At 39.1% G+C, this 20569-nt stretch overlaps 1 protein-coding gene across 2 annotated transcripts in view; it reads right to left on the bottom strand.

Moving 5' to 3' along the window:
• Nucleotides 1-3064: 3064 nt before the first annotated feature.
• kdm5ba (lysine demethylase 5Ba) overlaps nucleotides 3065-20569 on the bottom strand; it is a 32320-nt gene continuing 14815 nt past the window's right edge. Inside the window, exons 13-27 of one of the 2 annotated variants that reach the window (XM_057845687.1) lie at nucleotides 20348-20467; nucleotides 20083-20277; nucleotides 19680-19861; nucleotides 16781-16905; nucleotides 16533-16683; nucleotides 12988-13108; nucleotides 12555-12910; nucleotides 11479-11617; nucleotides 11220-11399; nucleotides 7117-7275; nucleotides 5883-6302; nucleotides 5738-5813; nucleotides 5467-5654; nucleotides 4167-4421; nucleotides 3066-4079 (exon numbers count right to left, since the gene is read on the bottom strand). In XM_057845687.1, coding sequence (XP_057701670.1) covers nucleotides 3942-4079; nucleotides 4167-4421; nucleotides 5467-5654; nucleotides 5738-5813; nucleotides 5883-6302; nucleotides 7117-7275; nucleotides 11220-11399; nucleotides 11479-11617; nucleotides 12555-12910; nucleotides 12988-13108; nucleotides 16533-16683; nucleotides 16781-16905; nucleotides 19680-19861; nucleotides 20083-20277; nucleotides 20348-20467 — 2805 coding nt within the window. In that variant the 3' untranslated portion in view covers nucleotides 3066-3941. Of the gene's footprint in view, nucleotides 4080-4166; nucleotides 4422-5466; nucleotides 5655-5737; nucleotides 6303-7116; nucleotides 7276-11219; nucleotides 11400-11478; nucleotides 11618-12554; nucleotides 12911-12987; nucleotides 13109-16532; nucleotides 16684-16780; nucleotides 16906-19679; nucleotides 19862-20082; nucleotides 20278-20347; nucleotides 20468-20569 lie in introns of both variants that reach the window. The other variant, XM_057845686.1, reaches the window with a different exon arrangement.

Genomic DNA, 20569 nt, shown 5'->3' on the forward strand with positions numbered 1-20569 from the left:
GATTTGACACCAAACAGGACTACTTTCTGCCCATTTGGAAAATTGGCTTTCACTAAAGCTATCAATGAACATTTTTACTAATCAGTCATTACTGATAATGATCCTCTTGTAAACCCTACTTGTGTGTCATACGCTGAATCCCTATCGATTTCATACCAAACGCAACTATTTTCTGATCATTTGGAAACTTGGGAATTTTTGAACGGAGAATCAATTAACATTTTCATTGATTAGTCATTATACGATGTGGTGTATCCTTCCATAACCCATTTATGTGTGTCCTACGCTCACTTCTAATTGATTTGATACCAAACACACAGTGGCGCCTCCAGAAATGTTTCACAGGGGTGGCCAGATGGCGCCACTTAAAATTTTGGGGTGGCACACCAAAAGTAAAAGCCTTAATTTCAGGTTTTCATATTATTGCAGTCAAAAGGTGAGGGGAAAACTATCAGAAAGACTTAAGGACACGGCTACTGATACAGTGGGGAGAACAAGTATTTGATACACTGCCGATTTTGCTGGTTTTCCCACTTGCAAGCCATGTAGAGGTCTGTAATTTGTATCATAAGTTCTCTTCAACTGTGAGGGACAGAATCTAATACAAAAATCCAGAAAATCGCATGGTATATTTTTTTAAATAATAAATTTGTATTTAACTGATTGAAATAAGTATTTGATACATTACCAACTAGTAAATATTTCAGCTCTTTGTTATTTTTTAAGAACCCCTCCTGTTCTCCACTCATTACTGGAAGTAACTGCACCTGTTTGAACTTGTTAGCTGTATAAAAGACACCTGTTCACATGCTCAAACAAACAAACAAACAAACAAACTCCAACCTCTCCACAATGGCCAAGACCAAAGAGCTGTGTAAGGACATCAAGGATGAAATAATAGACCTGCACAAGGCTGGGATGGGCTACAGGAAAATAAGCAAGCAGCTTGGTGAGAAGGTAATAACTGTTGGAACGATTATTAGAACATGGAAGAAGTTCAAGTTGACGGTCAATCTGCCTCGTTCTGGGGCTCCATGCAAGATCTCACCTCGTGGGGCATCACTGATCATGAGGAAGGTGAGGGATCAGCCCAGAACTACACGGCAGGACCTGGTCAATGACCTGAAGAGAGCTGGAACCACAGTCTCGAAGAAAACCATCGGAAACACATTACGCCGTCATGGGTTAAAATCCTACAGCGCACGCAAGGTCCCGCTGCTGAAGCCAGTGCATGTCCAGACACGTCTGAAGTTTGCCACTGACCATCTGGATGATCCAGAGGAGCAATGGGAGAAGGTCATGTGGTCGGATGAGACCAAAATTGAACTTTTTGGTCTAAACTCGGCTCGTCGTGTTTGGAGGAAAAAGAAGGATGAGTACAACCCCAAGAACACCATCCCAACCGTGAAACATGGAGGAGGAAACATCATTTTTGGGGCTGCTTCTCTGCCAAGGGTACATGACGACTGCACCGTATGGAGGGGAGGATGGATAGGGTTATATTTCGCCAGATCTTGGCTGACAAAGTCCTTCCTTCAGTGAGAGCCCTGAAGATGGGTCGTGGCTGGGTCTTCCAGCATGACAACGACCCAAAGCACACAGCCGAGGCAACTAAAGAGTGGCTCCGTAAGAAGCATCTTAAGGTCCTGGAGTGGCCTAACCAGTCACCAGATCTGAACCCGATAGAAAATCTATGTAGGGAGCTGAAAGTCCGAAAGTTTCGAAACCTGAAGGCTCTGGAGAACATCTGCATGGAAGAGTGGGCCAAAATCCCTGCTGCAGTGTGTGCAAACCTTGTCAAGGACTACAGGAAACATTTGGTATCTGTAATAGCAAACAAAAGGTTTCTGTGCCAAATATTAAGTTCGATTTTTGTGATTTATCAAATACTTATTTCATGCAATTAAATGCAAATTTATTATTTAAAAATCATACAATGTGATTGTTTTTTTTGTATTAGATTCAGTCCCTCACAGTTGAAGAGAACTTATGATACAAATTACAGACCTCTACATGCTTTGCAAGTGGGAAAACCAGCAAAATCGGCAGTGTATCAAATACTTTTTCTCCCTACTGTTTGGTGTATTGTGTAATATTTGATGTTACTAATGATAAGTGTGGTGGCCAGTGGGGTGGCGAACAAATTTATAGGGGGGAGCCGTGGCCACCCTTGGCCACCCCCTGGTGGTGCCACTGCAAACACATGATGACGAAGATTAATCAAGGAAACAAATAAAAAATCAGGCTCCAAGTGTCAATGCAGATATCCTTCTAGTATGTGCATAGTGAAGTTTCAGAGCAATCCAGCCATTATTAATGAAAAACTCACTTTGAGATTCTATTTGAGGAAATCCTGCATAAAACTATGTTTACAATGGCAACAAATATAGACCAAATAGGAAAATATCACAGCAGACGACCTAAGAGGGCTTCAATTAATAATCTTATAAATATGACCACAAATATAATTTCTCAGAACAAAACTCGCCGCAGTTTCATTAAAGCAATTGTTGTCCTATGAACGGCAATAACTTTTAAAGACTGAAAATAAATGTGACACTACAAAGTATTAACCACAAAAAATAAAAAAAAAAAATAAAAAGAGGGTTCGAAATGTGGAAAAAAAAATTGCTAGTTTTCCCCTCGACTCTCAAATGTCAGCGTATTAGCACATCTAGCATAATCTGTTGAAAAGGACAGCAACTTTGTGATTTAAAAAGTAAAACCTTGCAGGGTCCACACAAATTATTCCACATTTGAACTTTCCACAGTAAATTACAATGTCAATTATTAAATTAAAAGCGACAGTGGCAGGTAGCACATTTGTCCGAACATATAAGCCACAAACTCGAGCGCATTTCAATAACGGTGAATCACTCCAACACATATGTGGTGTCCCCAATACTTATTCTGATCACTATTATTTTTTTAATTCGGTGAAGATTGTGAGATGCAAGACAAATACATTTCTGCCTATCCCCAATATTCAAAAAGACAAGCAAATCAGAAAGCTTTTTAAAACAACTATAAATAAGGAATATAAATTTTAATAGACCCATTCAAAGTCCAGACTTTTGGGAACAAACATTTTTTATTTTAAATTGCAAACTGCAACATATGAATTATATTATCTAGCCAAAGGAGCAGAAAAATATCACACCAGTGGCGAATAAATCAGACAATCTGTGTTAAATCTAAGTCCAACACAATATGTTCAACCTAAACCTTTAGGAAAACTGCACCCCAAAAGAAAATGTACATTCCTTGGATGTCGGACCGTTCATCCTCTCTCCGTGCACATCCTTCTAGTCTCACGGAACTTTGACAAAAATTCTCCCCGGTCACCAAAAAAAGGGAAACGGACCGGAAATCAAGTCAGAGAACTGTAAAGGGACGACGGTGAATATTCCACCCCAAACCCCTGCTCACCCAAACACAAACTTAGAATTAAAATAGCCAATCCTATCTCTGCACAGTCCAATTCTACTTATTTGTGTTGACGTTTTACCTGAACTGTTTTGTAACAAGATTCAAGAACTTGAATTCTTATAAGGGTCTCACTTCAAAAAGGCATTCGACTGTCTCAGCTCAGTTGAAACTTAACTGGAACTAATGAGTTCAGTTATTGCTTGGATGAATATTTACTCTGAACTTTCACATTGTTCCGACACCAGCTGGAAAATTGGGCTGGATGTGATTTCAACTTCAACTTTTGGTTGAAAAGTCCCTGCACTGTTCATACTGGAAAGTTTTGGAAGGGATTAGCTTATTGGCTGTAGAAGTAGCCACATGACAAAAAAGTTGAAGCGAGCCTGCTGTAACGTAGGAGACGAGCGATTAGCACCGCGTTCACTAAGGGTAAGCCACAAGGTAAAGGGGTAGGAGTTCAGGAGTGCACTTCCAAGTGCTGCGTGCTGCAAAAAGTCCCTTTTTTTTGGTCTTCAGTCCCCTCTGTCAAAGTCTGGCTGTGTGCAGCTTATGCAAATATAGTCCTCCATCTCCGCACGCTCAGCAGACAGACCCACGCAGACCTGGTGGAACCACTGATTGCAGCTGCCATCACACTGGACCCAGTTTAACTGGAAAAAACCCAGACAGGATATTTACAGTAAAAGCCATTAAGTCAAGGGCTGTCAGTCTCTGTTGTGATTAGTTGTCGAACACACCTCGTCTCCTTCTGGCTCTCTGCACCAAGGCGCAGCGCACAGTGAGTAGTCCTCATCCGAATCAGATGCAGCAGGTTCTGACACGGCGTGTGGCGGGGAGCAACTCCTTCTACTTTCTTCACTCCGTCTCCTCTTTGACTTCTTCTTGCAGCATTTCTTGGCCTTCCCGGAATGCTGAGAATCACAGCTTTCCTTGCGTCGTTTGGTCCTTTTGCTATGAATGCTCTGCGCTTCTTTGTGGCTCGAGCTTCCGCTCTATTATGACAGGCACAAAAAATAAAAGTGATTTAGTGGGGTCCATCTGTGATCCAAAATGACCCGCTACTAGGGTTGTTCCGATCATGTTTTTTTGCTCCCAATCCGATCGTTTTAGTTTGAGTATCTGCCGATCCCGATATTTCCCGATCCGATTGTTTTTTTTTGCTCCCGATTCAATTCCAATCATTCCCGATAGTTTTTCCCGATCATATACATTTTGGCAATGCATTAAGAAAAAAATGAATAAAACTCGGACGAATATATACATTCAACATACAGTACAAAAGTACTGTATTTGTTTATTATGACAATAAATCCTCAAGATGGCATTTACATTATTAACATTCTTTCTGTGAGAGGGATCCTCGGATAGAAAGACTTGTAATTCTTAAAGGATAAATATGACTTTGTATATTGTGACTAAATATTGCCATCTAGTGTATTTGTTGAGCTTTCAGTAAATGATACTGTAGCCATGAACAAAATGCATGATGGGAAGTGGAACCATGACTGTGCGTAGGGGCACCAATTGATATATCTTCTCTGCGTTGGGAAAGAACATGGGGTGTTAAGAAAATGATCAACTACTACCTTTCTTCCCCACATTGCCTCCCACGTAATTTTTAATTGCTGAGAGAGGTATTGTAAGGCTTTAGCCACATAAAAAATGGCTCTAAAGGCTGTCAAAATTCTCTCTACTCATTATACGCTGCCTTTTAGCGCTATCTATAGGTAAAACGGCATCTTTATGGATTGTACGTGACAATGCGTGAGTGAGTTATTTAACGTGATTAATTTTTAAAAATTAATTACCGCCGTTAACGCAATAAATTTGATAGCCCTACTTTAAGCCAAAACTACTCTGGATGAGTCTAAGACATTTTGTCTGTAACGTTAAATACAATTCGAAAACGATTTAGATAAAAATACATATATATTAAAAAAAAACGCATGTCCGATATTTTTTTGCCGATTCCGATACTTTGAAAATGACGTGATCGCACCCGATCGCCCGATCGATCGGGACATCTTTACCCGCTACCTTTTTGCGGTGTCTTGTGCTGTCTGTCTGAAGCTCGTCGTCATCTGTGCTTTTTCTACATGGGGATTTCTGAGCGGGCAGGGGAGCCAATTTGTATAGCAGGTAAGTGTAGAGCTGCTCGGTCTCTGGAAGTGTGACTTGCAGTAGGAACCCTTCCACCATAAGCTCTTCTATCTCAGGGCTAAGTCCTGGGAATGCACATTTACGAAAGGTTAGTTTCAGAATTTATTTAGGAAAACATCAAATACAAACTACTTTTGATTCAACTAACCCTGGAATGGCACACACTGGTGTTCCGTATGAAAAGACCAGCCACATTTATGTGATATTTTGGATCTGCTTTTCCCCTGAAATAAACACATAAAATATAACAAACAATAACACCACCTGCACCAAACGCCCCTCTGTCCACTCACCATCCTTGACACTTCCTCTAGCAGTCCATCTGTACAGGCCTGCTGAACTCTGTGCTGCCACTGGACCGTCCGCTCGATGAGGAAGCGTAGTGCGTCTCCCTCGGGCAATCGGACCCGAATCCTTTGCAGTGACGCCAGTAGGGGTAAGACCTTGTCCAGTGGTGGCTTTCTTGAACGCTGGCAAAAAGGGCAAAGCCAGACTTGCCCATATTTGAGGTCTGCGGTTGCTAAGACGCACCCGCTGTGAAAAAGCTCGCGACAGAGCTCGCACTGCACCATGGCCCCCGAAGGCGCCTTTAGGCAAACACAAACACTAAGTGCACAATAGTTCTCAGTAGGAAGAATCTTGGACTCGTTTGAAACCCTCAGAGCCAACAAGGTATCCATCTCCTTGTCGCGGACGTCATCAAGAGTGGCCATCTGTGGCGAGAGTACATTTTTGTTGTTTGTAATATAACGTCCTTATAACGGCAGTCATGGTGTTCAATGTAGTAATATTTGGTTGACACATAATACATGTACTGTATTGGCCCGAATATAGGACGGCCCTGATTATAAGACGACCCCCTCTTTTTCAAGACTCAAGTTTGAAAAAAGACACAAAATCAATTTTTATACAGAAAATAATTACAGTACAACCGAAACAAATGATTATAACAATATATTTGAGAGAAAAAGCATGTTATTTTGCCGCATTCAAATCTTAATATCTAAACATTTAAATATGTAAACTAAAGTGTAATCACATTCGTAAATGAATGGCTTCTGGTTTTTGAAATGTAAAACCAATCTATTGTGATAAAACAACTAAATTGCAATAACTGCAATAACCATCAAAGTGAGATCTAATTGTAACTGTAGTCTTGAAACAAATCTGAATAAGGAAAAACATTGCAATAAAATAATGCAAACTGGTTAAACTTGAGAGTAGCTGAGATCAGTCATGACAGAACATCGCTTCAATGATATCTGGCACCACCAGGCGTCGTGAATGGGTATAATGTCTAGACCGCGAATATAAGACGACCCCCACTTTTTCAGTCTTTTTTTTTTCAATGCAAAAAACACAGTCTTATATTCGGGCCAATACGGTATGTCCACACTGACAGGGCTAGACGTGATTGCAGTCAAAAAAAGAAAATCATGTTAAAAATTCCCTGCAATAAAACCAATGTCAATATACTATTTTATACTAAGTTTAGATGACAGAACAAAATAACAGACTGACACTCACAGCAGAGGCAGAGTTTTTGCTTTCAGAAAGAGCTTTTTCCACGTCGTACACAGAGTCCAACTTTACAGATGATCTCTTATTGATCTGTGTTCCCTCTTTAGGTTTTTTATATCTTGACCTGGGAAGCCCAGCTCCTACATCACATCTCGGACACAGTACCTTCAAGTGCAAAAAGTAAAAAAAATTAGGGAAGAAATGAAAACGCTTGGCCAAAACAGAAAACCAAATATGAGAAAACCGGTCCAAAATAAATGAATTCTAAATGATTTGTTATATTTATATTAATGCTGCAACATTTAATCGATTAACTCGAGTAATTCGATTAGAAAAAAGCTTCGACTCAAATTTTGCTGCTTCGAGGAATCGTTTAATTTAAGTGACGATGTAATGATTTGTTTTGAAAGTCTTGCATTTAGTTTTATTGATTTGGGTGGATAGACTGGCCTCTAGTGGCAACTCGTCTAACATGGCTGAATCAAGCTGCTCCCTGTTAAGACCAGCATAAGATATGTCTTTGTTTAAGCTAATGTGTGTTTATGTATTCGTTATTTCGTGTAGAAGTATATTTAGCAGTATTTTTGTGGGAATATGTGTTCGAACGATATGTTAAGCTGATTGTAAAAAAAAATAAAAAATAAATAAATAAATAAAAAACCTTATAAAACCTATAGCATTTAAGCTAGTGGACTTTTGCTAAGCAAATTAGCGAATTGTTTTGTTGTACATAGATCCTCATTTATTTTTGATATTGTTTGAGACTAAGCAGTCATTCTAATTTATTTTTAAATGCATTTATTGCTCTTGTGAAATGAAAGTGCAATCCTGCATCATTTGAAAAAAACACTAAGGAATTTTATTTTGTATTCACATTTAAAGCTCTTTTGAAAGTGTCATCTTAGCAAGCCAAAATAAATATTATAGCAAGCATAGACACTTGTTTATTTGTTTAACATATCCTAAAAAAAATTCTGCAATACATTAAATGCTCGTAATCCGGTTACTATATTATTCAAACTAATGGATCGAATAATCGATTACTTAAATAATCGATAGCTGCAGCCCTAATTTATATAAGAAAAAAAACACACAATAAAGCTGATTATCACATAACCATTTTTATTGTTATTTATTTACAATATGAATTCCTCATGCTTAGAATTATACAAATATTTGATAATGACATTTTTACAATGTACAACATAAATAAGATCAAAAACAAAATTAAATGTTTAACTTGACCCACTGCAGAGTTAAAAAGCATGTTCGAATGCATGTGCGACTAATAATCTGCTATTGGTTCAAACGACATCCCCTTTATACTCCCACTATTTCACTACGGACTTTTTAATTATGTCTTGCTTATTTTCATGCAATGTAAAGCACTTTGAATTACCCTGTGTTAAATTGTACTGTTCAAATACAAATAGGCGAGGCAAATACAGTATTATATTCGAGTTTTCTGCCACTTCTATTTGTGCTTCTGATTGGTAATTGAAGGCATTTTGAAGCTCCTTTCTCAGTGTGATTTATTAATGCTCGTGCAGTTGAGACACTGTGAAAAGGGCTGCCTACACATGGGAATAAGAACAAAATAAAAATTTCCAAAGCTGGAAAGACTGTCTACTGACTACTACAACTGATCACTACATTATGACAATATTCGAGTTATATTTTTTGGGCGAGAGAAGTGTAAGGTGCGGGAACGGATGTAAGAACAGCCTGAAATGCAAGAGAAGAGGTTACTCATGTTACTTATAGGCACTTGCCATCTTATTGTCAAGAGGAGACCCTTGATGTAACAACAGGACGCTTTAAGGCTAACCGTAGTCAGACAAATTTTAAAAGAATGCATATGAAGTTGGCAATGACAGGCTTTCAATGCTAGCTCCGACAAGCTAGCCGCTTTGTTGGATTTGAAACTTTGGGGATGTTATCAACGAATAAGGCCCAGTCTGATGCTTGATACTACAACAGCAAAACGATTTAAGGCAAATCATGGGTGGTTTCAGAGACAAAATGAAAGGGCCTCCACAGAGTGTCACAACAAAGCTGCTATGCTAGGGCTAGCTTAATTAATAGATTTTTGATCAATCAAATCTTGCTCTTCAACATCATTATTTTTTTCCCCCCTTAAATTTAAAAAATATCTCGGTGGCGTGGCTTATAGTTAGGAGAGTTATACACTGTAGTGCGAAATGTATGGTATGTATTCTTAACAGCCGACTTGGGAATAAGAACAAAATAAAAATTTCCAAAGCTGGAAGACTCCCTGGAAGCCGCGTTTTTTGTTGCTCAAAGAGGAGATGTAAACATGGGGAGTGAGTGTCTATGAGTGCTATTTCACCATAAAAAGTGTTTTTGCTCAAAACCAAGACCAAATTTTAAGTCATATTTCAGCCAATGAATTTTCGGTGCATCTCTAAAAATATAATGTGAACAGGCATGCAAACTGGTTAGGGGTGAAAAAGGTGACAAAGTAACATGGACACACGGCATGCGCGGAAAAGTGCATTTCATAGTGCAACCAGAGACATCTCGAATTAAACAGTACATAATAATTTAACATATACAAGTCTAAATCTCTCATCCTGAAATCAGAACATATAAGACGCATTAAGTATCAAATTATACTAAATCTAAATTATAAAATATACAGTATGTCCCATTTGCATTAAGCAAAGAAAAGATGTACTCCCGTCTCTCACTATTGTCAGTCATTTGTTGTCACGAGAAGAGAGTGGCGGTGATAGGCCTAGGTCATCGGACTAGAGCAGGGGTCCCCAACCTTTTTTGCACCACGGACCGGGGTTATTTGGGTCTCTTTTTCACGGACCGGTGTTCTGACAAATTTTGCAACCCATCAAAAATTGCAACGATGTGGTTCTGCGCATGACCGTCACGTTAAACATAGCCGCAGAATGCGCAAATGCAGCGATTCCAAAGTAAACACTACACAAACTTTCTTGAAAGAAAGGAATATTAACCTACGTTTGATCATGGAAGGACTTGTAGAAAAGTTCTCCACAGATACATCCTACCATGTTAGCTGCCCACAAAAACTGCACACCGCTCTCACCATTAACGACTTCGCCTTGTCGTTAAGCATTAATTAAGAAGCCCGCTTCAAAAAAGATACGATGTTGGATATTGCAGCAAAGTTTTCAATGCTCTCGTAGCGATGTCAGGATATTCCGGAATGACTTTAATCCAGAACCTTGATAGGGTTGTTGTCTCAAATGTACGTTTAATAAGGTCGCCGTCATTTGTGATCTCTGCAAGTTGATCCTCCTGTTGCACAGACATGCTCAAATCACTCGGTTTATTCACAAACGGGTCACGAATCCACTCCTTCGCTGTTCGTGGGTCTTCGATGTTGTAGGCTCGTCAGGTGCCCTTTTCGCCGTAAAAATATCTCCAAAGACATCTGTTTTCCAGTCATCTTCGCTCGTGTGGGGGCTAATTATTTCCGGGAACAAATGTGCTGCGCCCGCGGCCTAGTAATACCTTCTTATTATTGAGGACAAGCGCATATAGATATATTATATACACAAACAAGATGTACTGCTAGCAGTCCAATCAATGGATTTCTATGACGACATTCTAATCTATCCCGTAGTATTCTATCTAGAGCAGACAGGGATATTGGTGTGTTAAGCAGGGGCACAGGGTTAATTCGGCCAGAATGCGGTCGTTATTAAATTATTATTTCTGTGCGGCCCGGTAGCAAATGCGCACCGGAACCGGTCCGCGGCCCGGCAGATGGGGACCCCTGGACTAGAGTGTAGTTTTGAGCATGGACTACGGTTTTGAAGTTAAGGGTTTCACTCGCTGACAGACACCCCCCCCCGCCCATTTTTTCCTCCTCGGATCTACGTGATTCAGAAGAACGACCCATTTTGAATTCAAAACGGCGAAATTTCGCCGAAAGGTGGCAAGTTTGCATGCCTGTGTGTAGGATGCTTGATGGAACGCTGCTAAATTAAAGCTTACTAGAAATGCCCAAAATTAATTTGGGAGTTAATAAGGGGATACAATATCTTTGTGAGTCATATTCAATGCAGTTCAGAAATCCAAATGACCTAAAATGATAACTCCTGCCATACCTCCAACAGAGAAAAAGGAGAGTTTTTCAGTAGGAATGTTTTGGCAGCACTTTCCTTCCAGGTCTGCACGTCACTGATAAGAGCCTCCAGTCTGCTGAGAGGATCGAGCCTCACTGGGATGCCTTCTGCTCTGAGGACCAGCTCAGAGAGGCTTTCCAACACAGGTATACGCCCCCCAAGCTATAAGTGTGCATAGAAAACATTTATACAGCCAGCTAAGTTTCTCTCAGGCAGGATTTTCAGCAAGTGTCCATTTTACCTGGAGGGTTTCAGCTTCATGCAGCCAATTTTTGGCCCTGACCACAGTGTCCTTCACCTGCAGGCAGTTCGGCAGATAAGCGGGGATGTTTTCCATTTCTTGTAAGGCAGCGTCTAGTGTTTCGACACTGTGATACGGCCTGTGAGAAAACACACAAAAATGTGCTCAATTCTTAGTGGCTGTTTACAGTAACAAAAAAAAAAAAAACCCTGGCGTCCACATATCCAGACGGAAAGCCTCTTGTTTAATAGCGTGAAAAGACAAAATTTCTTATTTCCCCGCCGACTTGTTACACATTAGCTACCTAATTTACCGTAGTATCCGTGGCTATTGGAGAAACATGCTTTAATGCAGTGATTCCCAACCACCGGGCCCCGGTACCAGTCCGTGGCAGAGAAATAATGAATAATTTGTTAACGACCACAATCTGGCCTGTGCCTCTTGACACACCAAGAAGCCCAGTGTCAGTCAGTGTAAACAGTAACATTAGCTGCTGTTGGCTGTGTGCTGCGGATCGCTTTAACAGAATGTTAATAATGTTAATGCCATCTTGTTGATTTATTGTTATAATAAACAAACACAGTACTTATGCACAGTATGTTGAATGTATAGATCAGTCTTGTGTCTTATCTTTCCATTCCAACAATAATTTACAGAAAATATGGCATATTTTATAGATGGTTTGAATTGCGATGAATTACGATTAAATAATTTTCAAGCTGTGATTAACTCGATTAAAAATTTTAATCGTTTGACAGCCCTAGTTTAAACAAGTTTTTCCATTATTAGAGTTGTAAATAATGTCATTTATAACAGATGACTAAACATTTGCAGTCACATTTTTTTCTCAATCGTTGAATCTTCTGTTAAAGAATTATTAGACTTCTTTTGTTTGCTGTGCTGAATAGCCACACAATGATGGAGCAATGTAATAAAATGTGCAGTAAGACAGGAGGTATTTGAACATGAATGGAATGAACACAGGGCTTCCAAGTGACTACTTGATATCTTGGCTTGCATATGTATTCGAAAGGATGAGAACCTGATCTTGTTTTTCATTGGAAACACGTTCTCACCTGGCATTCATTAGGCTGAGCATTCGCTCTTCCAACTGCTCCGATACAGTTAGGAGTTCCTGCAGACGAGCCATGGCTCTTTCCACCGAGCTGTGAGGGGCTAAACCCACCCCCTGATCGATCAGCCTCCTCATGGTGTCCAGGCAAAGGTCATCCGGCCTGCTGTTGGCTTGCTTCACGGTCTCCAGCCAGCGGGCCTGTTCCAACCGTTCCCGGAGTCGAGGCAACTGGGGCAACTCCACGTCCAGCCCCAAGCTCAGATCCAGCAGTTCTTGAAGCTCGACCGAGTTAGGCGACTCATCGGAGAGGAGCCTTTCGCTGCGTTGCTGGAAGTCATCAACCCGAGTCAATAAGTCCTGAAAGGCACATGCAAATCACATTAGGTTCCATATCAAAGACATGCCCAAGCATTAAAACTTCAATGGTTAACAACCTTCAGTAAAGGTGCCTGTCTAATGTTGCATGGCAGGTTGTCCAACTGTTGAACAAAAGACCGCAGCTCTTCCACAGTCAACTCGTTCTGGCTTTGAGACTTGCCCCCACAAGAGCGATACCTGCAAAATTGTAAAAAGGCTTAGAATTACATCCTTTGAGGGAAAAAACAAAAATAAAAAACAAAGAATATATTACTGTGAGTGATTATAGAGATCGTAAATTACTGTATTGGCCCGAATATAAGACTGTGTTTTTTGCACTGAAATAAGACTAAAAAAGAGGGGGTCGTCTTTTATTCGCGGTCTAGACATTATGCCCATTCACGATGCTAGATGGCGCCAGATATCATTGAAGCGATGTTCTGTCATGACAGATCTCAGCTACTCTTCCCATTCACAACGCTAGATGGCGCCAAATATCATTGAAGCGATGTTCTGTCATGAGAGATCTCAGCTACTCTCAAGTTCAACCAGTTTGCATTACTTCATTGCAATGTTTTTCCTTATTTAGATTTGTTTCAACACTACAGTTACATTTAGACTTCACTTTGATGGTAAATGCAGTTATTGCAATTTTGTTGTTTTATTACAATAGATTAGTTTATTTACATTTCAAAAACCAGAAGCCATTCAATTACAAATGTGATTGCACTTTAGTTTGCAAATTTAAATGTTCAGATATTAAGATTTGAATGAGGCAAAATAACATGCTTTTTCTCTCAAATATATTGTTATAATCATTTGTATCGGATGTACTGTAATTACTTTCTGTATAAAAATTAATTTGGTGTTCAAAAAGTCTTTTTTCAAACTTGAGTCTTGAAAAAGAGGGGGTCGTCTTATAATCAGGGCTGTCTTATATTCGGGCCAATACGGTAATACTACTAGAGCTGGGAATCTTTGGGCACCTAACGATTCGATTACGATTACGATTCAGAGGCTCCGATTCGATTATAAAACGATTATTGATGCACCCCCCTCCTTTTTTTTTGTGTGTTTTTTTTTTGTTTTAAATGTTTTGTACATTAGTTCCAAAATTGTTCAAAAATACTCTCAGGCTAAACCCAACTGCTATTTCAGTATCAAGTTAACATATAGCAGTAAAAAAATATACAAAAATAACAGTAAATAAAAAACTCTAGCCCCCATTCTATATCAGCAGCTTTAAACTACATTCAATTATTTTAATATTGTGAATCAACCGTTAAAGTTGTTAAAATTGCTCCCGTCATTCCATAATTTCCCTTTTGTCTACTTTCGACATGTGAAAGTCTTAAAACTATTTTAAAGATAGATTCAAATCAATATTTTACCGATTTAGGAGTATTTTAGATAAAAAGTTAATTAGGTTTGCTTGGAAGGTTCGCTGCAACAGCCTTGCAGGGAAGTGTACTGCTTTAAGATGGCGGCCGTTTACTACGCCCGCATCTAGCTTTTTGTAGCTGTGCTGCTAACGCTACCGTATCTATAATGCATCTAGTCCTATATAAATGATATCTACCGTAACATTATGTCGATGTACTTTATAGCAGCTTTTCGGCAGCAGTCAGGTATGTTGTTTTGTTTTTTTTATCTCGTGGCATCAGTTGAGCTAGAGCCGTGAGTTGAGCATTGGCATTACCCGAGGGACCGGGTAATAAGAAGCATGATGTTTAGCTACTCTTGCTCCCTTCCTCATTGTCCCAAAGACCGCGCGGCGCGCTGAGTGTGTTGTACTTCCGCTTTACTTTGCATATTTCAATAATCGGAATTTGGATGTTTGTGAATCGTTCTCGAATCTTCCACGGCCGAATCGCGAATAATCTAAGAATCGGAAATTTTGCACACCTCTAAATACTACTATGTCATGATTCGCAAATCATATATCACATTATTGGCAAATTCCAGTGAAGAGACAAGGCCTGCAGCCTGAGGCAACCTCTCTGGAAAATCATTATTACATGAGCTGTGAGATGCTTGACAATGACCTACACTAGAAGAAGGTTAACAGTATACGGCAAGGAAATTTTCCTCTACGATAGGACTTTCGGGGAAATTAGGTGTGTGCATACATATAATGTAGGAAGTATGGATTGGTACACTCATTCATGTGACTAAATTTCATGGAAAGGTCTATAAAAGGGTCAGAAAACATCTCAGCAGAGAGAATCTTGTTTAATAGATGTAAAAAAAAACCAAACAAAAAAAGCCCTGAATTTACGATAAGTAATAGTGGAGAAAAATGTAAACAAAAGTCAGTATTTCCAAGAAGTCACCAACTGACAAGGAGGCAAACATTTAAACAATGAATGGTACCATTTTAACCAATCATATGAGGGTATCACGGATTGGCTGTCCACGCGATGTCATTAATACCAATTATCACATACGGCTAAACTTGAGTCTGTCTGTGTACTGCATACTTGTGTAGGTATAACTGATAGAGATGGGAATCTTTTGGCACCTAACGAGTCAATTACGATTCAGAGGCTCCGATTCGATTATAAATCGATCGCGCTTTTAATATTTTGTACATTAGTTTCAAAATTGTTCAAAAATCCTCTCAGGCTAAACCAAACTAATATTTCGATCGCGCTTTTAATATTTTGTACATGAGTTTCAAAATTGTTCAAAAATCCTCTCATGCTAAACCAAACTAATATTTCAGTATCATGTTAACAGTTTAAAACAGTAAATAAAATACTCAAGTCCCATTCTCTATCAGCAGCTTTAAACTACATTCAATTAATTTCATGATGGGAATCAAACGTTAAAGTTGTTAAAATTCTTCCGTTATTCCATAGTTTCCCTTCTGTCTACTTTCGACATGCCAAAGTTTTAAAACTGTTTCATTATTTAAAGATGGATTCAAGTTAAGATTTTGCCGATTTAGTAGTATTTTAGATAAAAAGTTAATTAGGTTCGCTACAACAGAGCCTTCTAGAGAAGTCTACTGCTTTAAGATGGCGCCTGTTAACAACGCGGCAACTACTAAACGGCAAGTCTGTCATTTTGCATCTAGTTCTTTTCACATGTTCTACCGGCGCCGTCGTCTGTCATTTTGCATCTAGTTCTACATACAGTACATGTGATATCTACTATAGCCGTACGTGGTCGTATGTTTGTAGCAACTAGCAACTGGGTGTTGTTTGAAGCAGCTGTCAGGCGCAGTCAGGTATGAGAGTTGAACATGATATTTACTCTCGGGCCATTCCTCATTGCGTTCCGAAGACTGCGCTGACTGTGTTTTAGGTCTGCTTTACCTGGTGTAATTTAATAATTGGAATTTGGATTTTTGTGAATCGTTCTCGAATCTTCCACGGCGGAATCGCGAATAATCTCAGAATCAGAAATTTCGCACGCCTCTAATGACTGATGTCATTAAATGTTGCATTCGTAAGCGGTAACATTTTTTTGTGTGTGTTTAACGCTTTAGGGCAAGTGACTATTTTGGTACTGTATTTTTTGGGACTAAAAACTCTAAATACTCTAATCTTTGACATGAAGTTCATTTATACTGTTCTGTCCGTTTAATACGTCAACCATATTGGAACAAAACGGGTACCTCGTCTGCCTCTTCCCATTGAGAAGTTGTTGAGCCACAACAGCTACTTTGTCAGCTTCTGCAGCAACAACTCGCAGTTGGTCCAAGAGGGTGGTTTGTGGGAATCCTTTTGTCTCTGCCTGCTCCACTAGACTGTGAAGTTCTTCCAGACCTAACCAGAGATAGCCATTCTTTAACACGCTCAACAAAAACTGCACAACCATGAGGTGTGACCATAATCAGCAGACCATGATTTAAATTAAATTCACCTCTTTTTTTGTTTTCCTTCTTCTCAAGAATGCCCTGGACAGCACAAAGCCACTCCTTATAGGACTCTGCACGCTGCTTCACCGCTTCCATCATGGGGTATAACTCATCCAGTGTAAATTTGTAACTAGTAAAAAAATAAGACAGGACATTAAAAGGCACTCTTCTAAACTACCATCCTTGGCACAAGCTTAACATCTTTGCCATTCTAGAGAGTGCAATTTTAAATGCAAAAACAAATACGATAAATTTGGGGAGATTTTATTAAGTAGAACAACATACTGTTATCTTTGACAATTAAACACATTAGCTTGATTTAGTGCTGCAACGATTAATCGCTTAACACGAGTATTCGATTAGGAAAAAAAAAAAGATTCAACTTAAATTTTGCTGCTTCGAGTATTCGTTTAATTAAAGTGGCGTTGTAATGGTTTATTTAGAAAGTGTTTGCATTTAGTTTTATTGATTTGGGTGGACACACTGCCTTCTAGTCTGCCTCATTTCACATGGCTGAATCCAGCTGCTCCATGTTAAGACCAACATAAGCTAAGTTTCTATTTGAGCTAATGTTTTTTAATGCATTCATATTTTAGTTTATAGGTATATTTAGCCATTTTTTGTGGGAATATGTGTCTGGACCATTTGTTAAGAGCATTGTAAAAAAAAAAACTAAGCATTTTATAGCATTTAAGCTGGCGGACTTTTTCTTTGTTTTCTTTGTTTGAGCATTTTTTTTTTTTTTTTTTTAAATGCATTCATAATTTGTTTTATAGGTATATTTAGCTGTTTTTTGTGGGAATATGTGTGAACCATTAAGAGGATTGTTAAAAAGAAAAATTTGCGTTTTATAGCATTTAAGCTGGCGACCTTTTGCAATGCAAATTAGCCAATTGTTCTTTTGTTGTACATAGATCCTTATTTAGTTTTTTTTTGTATCATTTGAGGCTCAGCTCAGGTATTTTTATTTTTCATGTTCCTTATCTGATTACTCGATTAATCGAACAAACTAGTTAATTGATTAATCGACTACTAAAATAATCGATAGCTGCAGCCCTAGTTTGATTTAAGCAGTGTTGTCAGTAACGCGTTACTGTAATCTGATTACTTTCTTTCAGTAACGAGCAATCTAACGCGTTAGTTTTTCCAAGCCAGTAATCTGATTAAAGTTAGTTTCCTCAGTAACTGTGCGTTACTATTTTGTTTTTGCCTCATACTGTATGTAGAATGAAGAATACTGTAGTCATGTACGAAGAGCATTTGAATAGAAAATACCGCATTTGAGTTCGGGAGTGACATCACGTCTCACGTTTTCTCATCGGAAAAAAGCGGGTCACGTGCTGTATGCGCGCCGTCTGCCACATAGTCTGGCTACCTATCAGGATGCTAACTGTTAGCCTAACAGTAAAGGAGCCGGAGAGATACAACAAACGGCTGCATTTGCTCACTGGAGATAGAGCCATTACTTCACATATCCGTCCAGTAAAGATGATAAAAATATCTCAGTGCGTTGCAAACTCTGCGCTGGCTCAGATGGACTGTCGACCGCCATATACTCGACATCCAATTCAACAAGGAAGCACTTGGAATTACAGCACAACGCGTCGCGAAAAAAACTCAAAACAAGACGACAGGTAACGAGACAGCCAGCAACTAGCCTTTATAATATGTGTAATTATGTACATTTTATAGTTAGAGTTTGTAATCGTAGGCGGAGTTTTACATTTGTGGGACTTGGGGGAGTAGCATGTTGAAGACTGAAACGAAAGTCAAAAGTTTGGAAACACTTCATAATTTTTGCGTTTTATATATTTTCATTGCTATTGCAAATTCTCACTGAAGACATCAAAACTATGAACGAACATGTGGAATGGCAAAAAAAGTGAAATAACTGAAAACAGGTTTCTTCAAAGTATCCACCTTTGAGGTGTCTCCAAACTTTTGGCCAATACTGTACAGTGGGGCGAACAAGTATTTGATACACTCACAATGGGAAAACCCATTGGCAGTGTATCAAATACACACATCTTGATACTGTTTGAGTTCAATCAGCTGTTCAAGTTGTTGTTGGTAGCGTTTGAAAGCTTAGGTTTAAAGACATTCTAAATATCCATCTTGCCTCCTCTGGTGTAGTTTTGGCTAAGCAAAGCAAAGGATTGTCTCAAGGTGCTAGTCACATGACCTGTTCGAAAAATGATTTTGACCCATTATGAAAACTGTACGTTGTAGGATTTTTGTTCATTTCATAAATTTTTGTTGTTTTATTGCTTTACAACTTTTATAGACAACATTTTAATGGCTAGGTCTTTATTTCAAAGGGGAAGTTCAGAATTTTTTACATTGGGCTTCATCTTGGAGTTAGCAGGGATTTAATTAGTCGTTGGACTTTATTTAAACAAATTTCGTGCAGTTTGTCAGTTATTTGTTAGTTTTAAGGCTCCGGGATGGCTAAGCTAGGGCGAGTCAATGGTGCTTGAAATCAACTCCATTGACTAATTAAACCCCCGCTAACTCAAAGATTAAGCCTTATGTGAAAAACTCAATTACACGTGATGAAATTTTTCTGTTATATTTATGTTGAGGCAGCAAAAGGAGAAAAATTGGTAAAAAGTAACTGATAAGTTACTTTTAAAGTAACTTAGTTACTTTGATAATAAAGTAATCAGTAAAGTAACTAGATTACTTTTTTGAGGTGTAATCAGTAATCAGTAATTAAATTACTTTTTTAAGTAATCCGTGACAACACTGGATTTAAGTTATAAATTACAATACACAGTATGTCTGTAAAACAAAATTCTTATTCCTTGACGGTTTGATTTTTGCATTTACAGGAGCAACAAGTCACCGACTACGAGTACAAAAGATGAAAGAACCACATTCAGTTGCTGTGGTGACTTAACTCACTGGACAACTAGGTTGCTAAGTGGACAGGAACACAGATTCTGGGCGTGGTACAAGCAGACCACCTTGCCAGGACTGCAGGCACAAGTGATGCCTGAGAGGTAGCAGGTGGTCCAGCATTTGCAGCACTGGCGCTCCTCATCGGGGAGTAGCTCATAATCTACTTGCCGTGTACGCACCACACCCTGGGGGACACAGATTCACTGTCAATAGAGTGGAACAGGAAAAATACAGCAGTGGAGAACAAAAAGTGTTTCATTAAAGACAATGTGTTAACTGTATCATGCACGCGATGGCTGTTATAGGGTTATTTCTATTAAAAATTATCCCAGTTCTTAGATAGAACTGGTTAAATTGTGCTCAATCAGCTTTTAAACAGTTGACCACCCAATTAAAAACACCTCACCATCTTGTTGATCTTCTCTCGAAGTTCCTCTTCTTCTTGGACCATGGCAGCCATTTCTTTGTGCACAGCAGAGGCCAGTTCCACATCCAGCGTTTTCGCTTTGAAGGCCATGTTGCAGACCATCTCGTCGTGTGAGAAGACGCAATACCGATTCAATTGGCGATAGTGTGTCACACAGCCTCTGCCGACAGGCATCTAAAGGGAAATTGACATTAAAGTAAAATACTCATAGCTACTAATGAATACAAATATTTGACCTCCTTACCCAGTCCATGGTGCAAAAGTTGACTGCTTCAGCAAAGTTGAAACCTTGGTTGAATCCACTGTGGTATGCTCTGGGAAAGGTGATGACAAATTCTCCTGCGCATTGGTTTGTGCGATAGATCTACAGTTATAAGGACAGAAAAGGTAGGGGTATATAGATGAATAAAACACTTTTCAAAATTGCATAATTTATTTGCTCATTGGATGTGTCTGCACGTAGGAT

This window comes from Corythoichthys intestinalis, chromosome 9 (assembly GCF_030265065.1).
Source record: "Corythoichthys intestinalis isolate RoL2023-P3 chromosome 9, ASM3026506v1, whole genome shotgun sequence".
In the NCBI taxonomy this organism is placed as follows: domain Eukaryota; kingdom Metazoa; phylum Chordata; class Actinopteri; order Syngnathiformes; family Syngnathidae; genus Corythoichthys; species Corythoichthys intestinalis.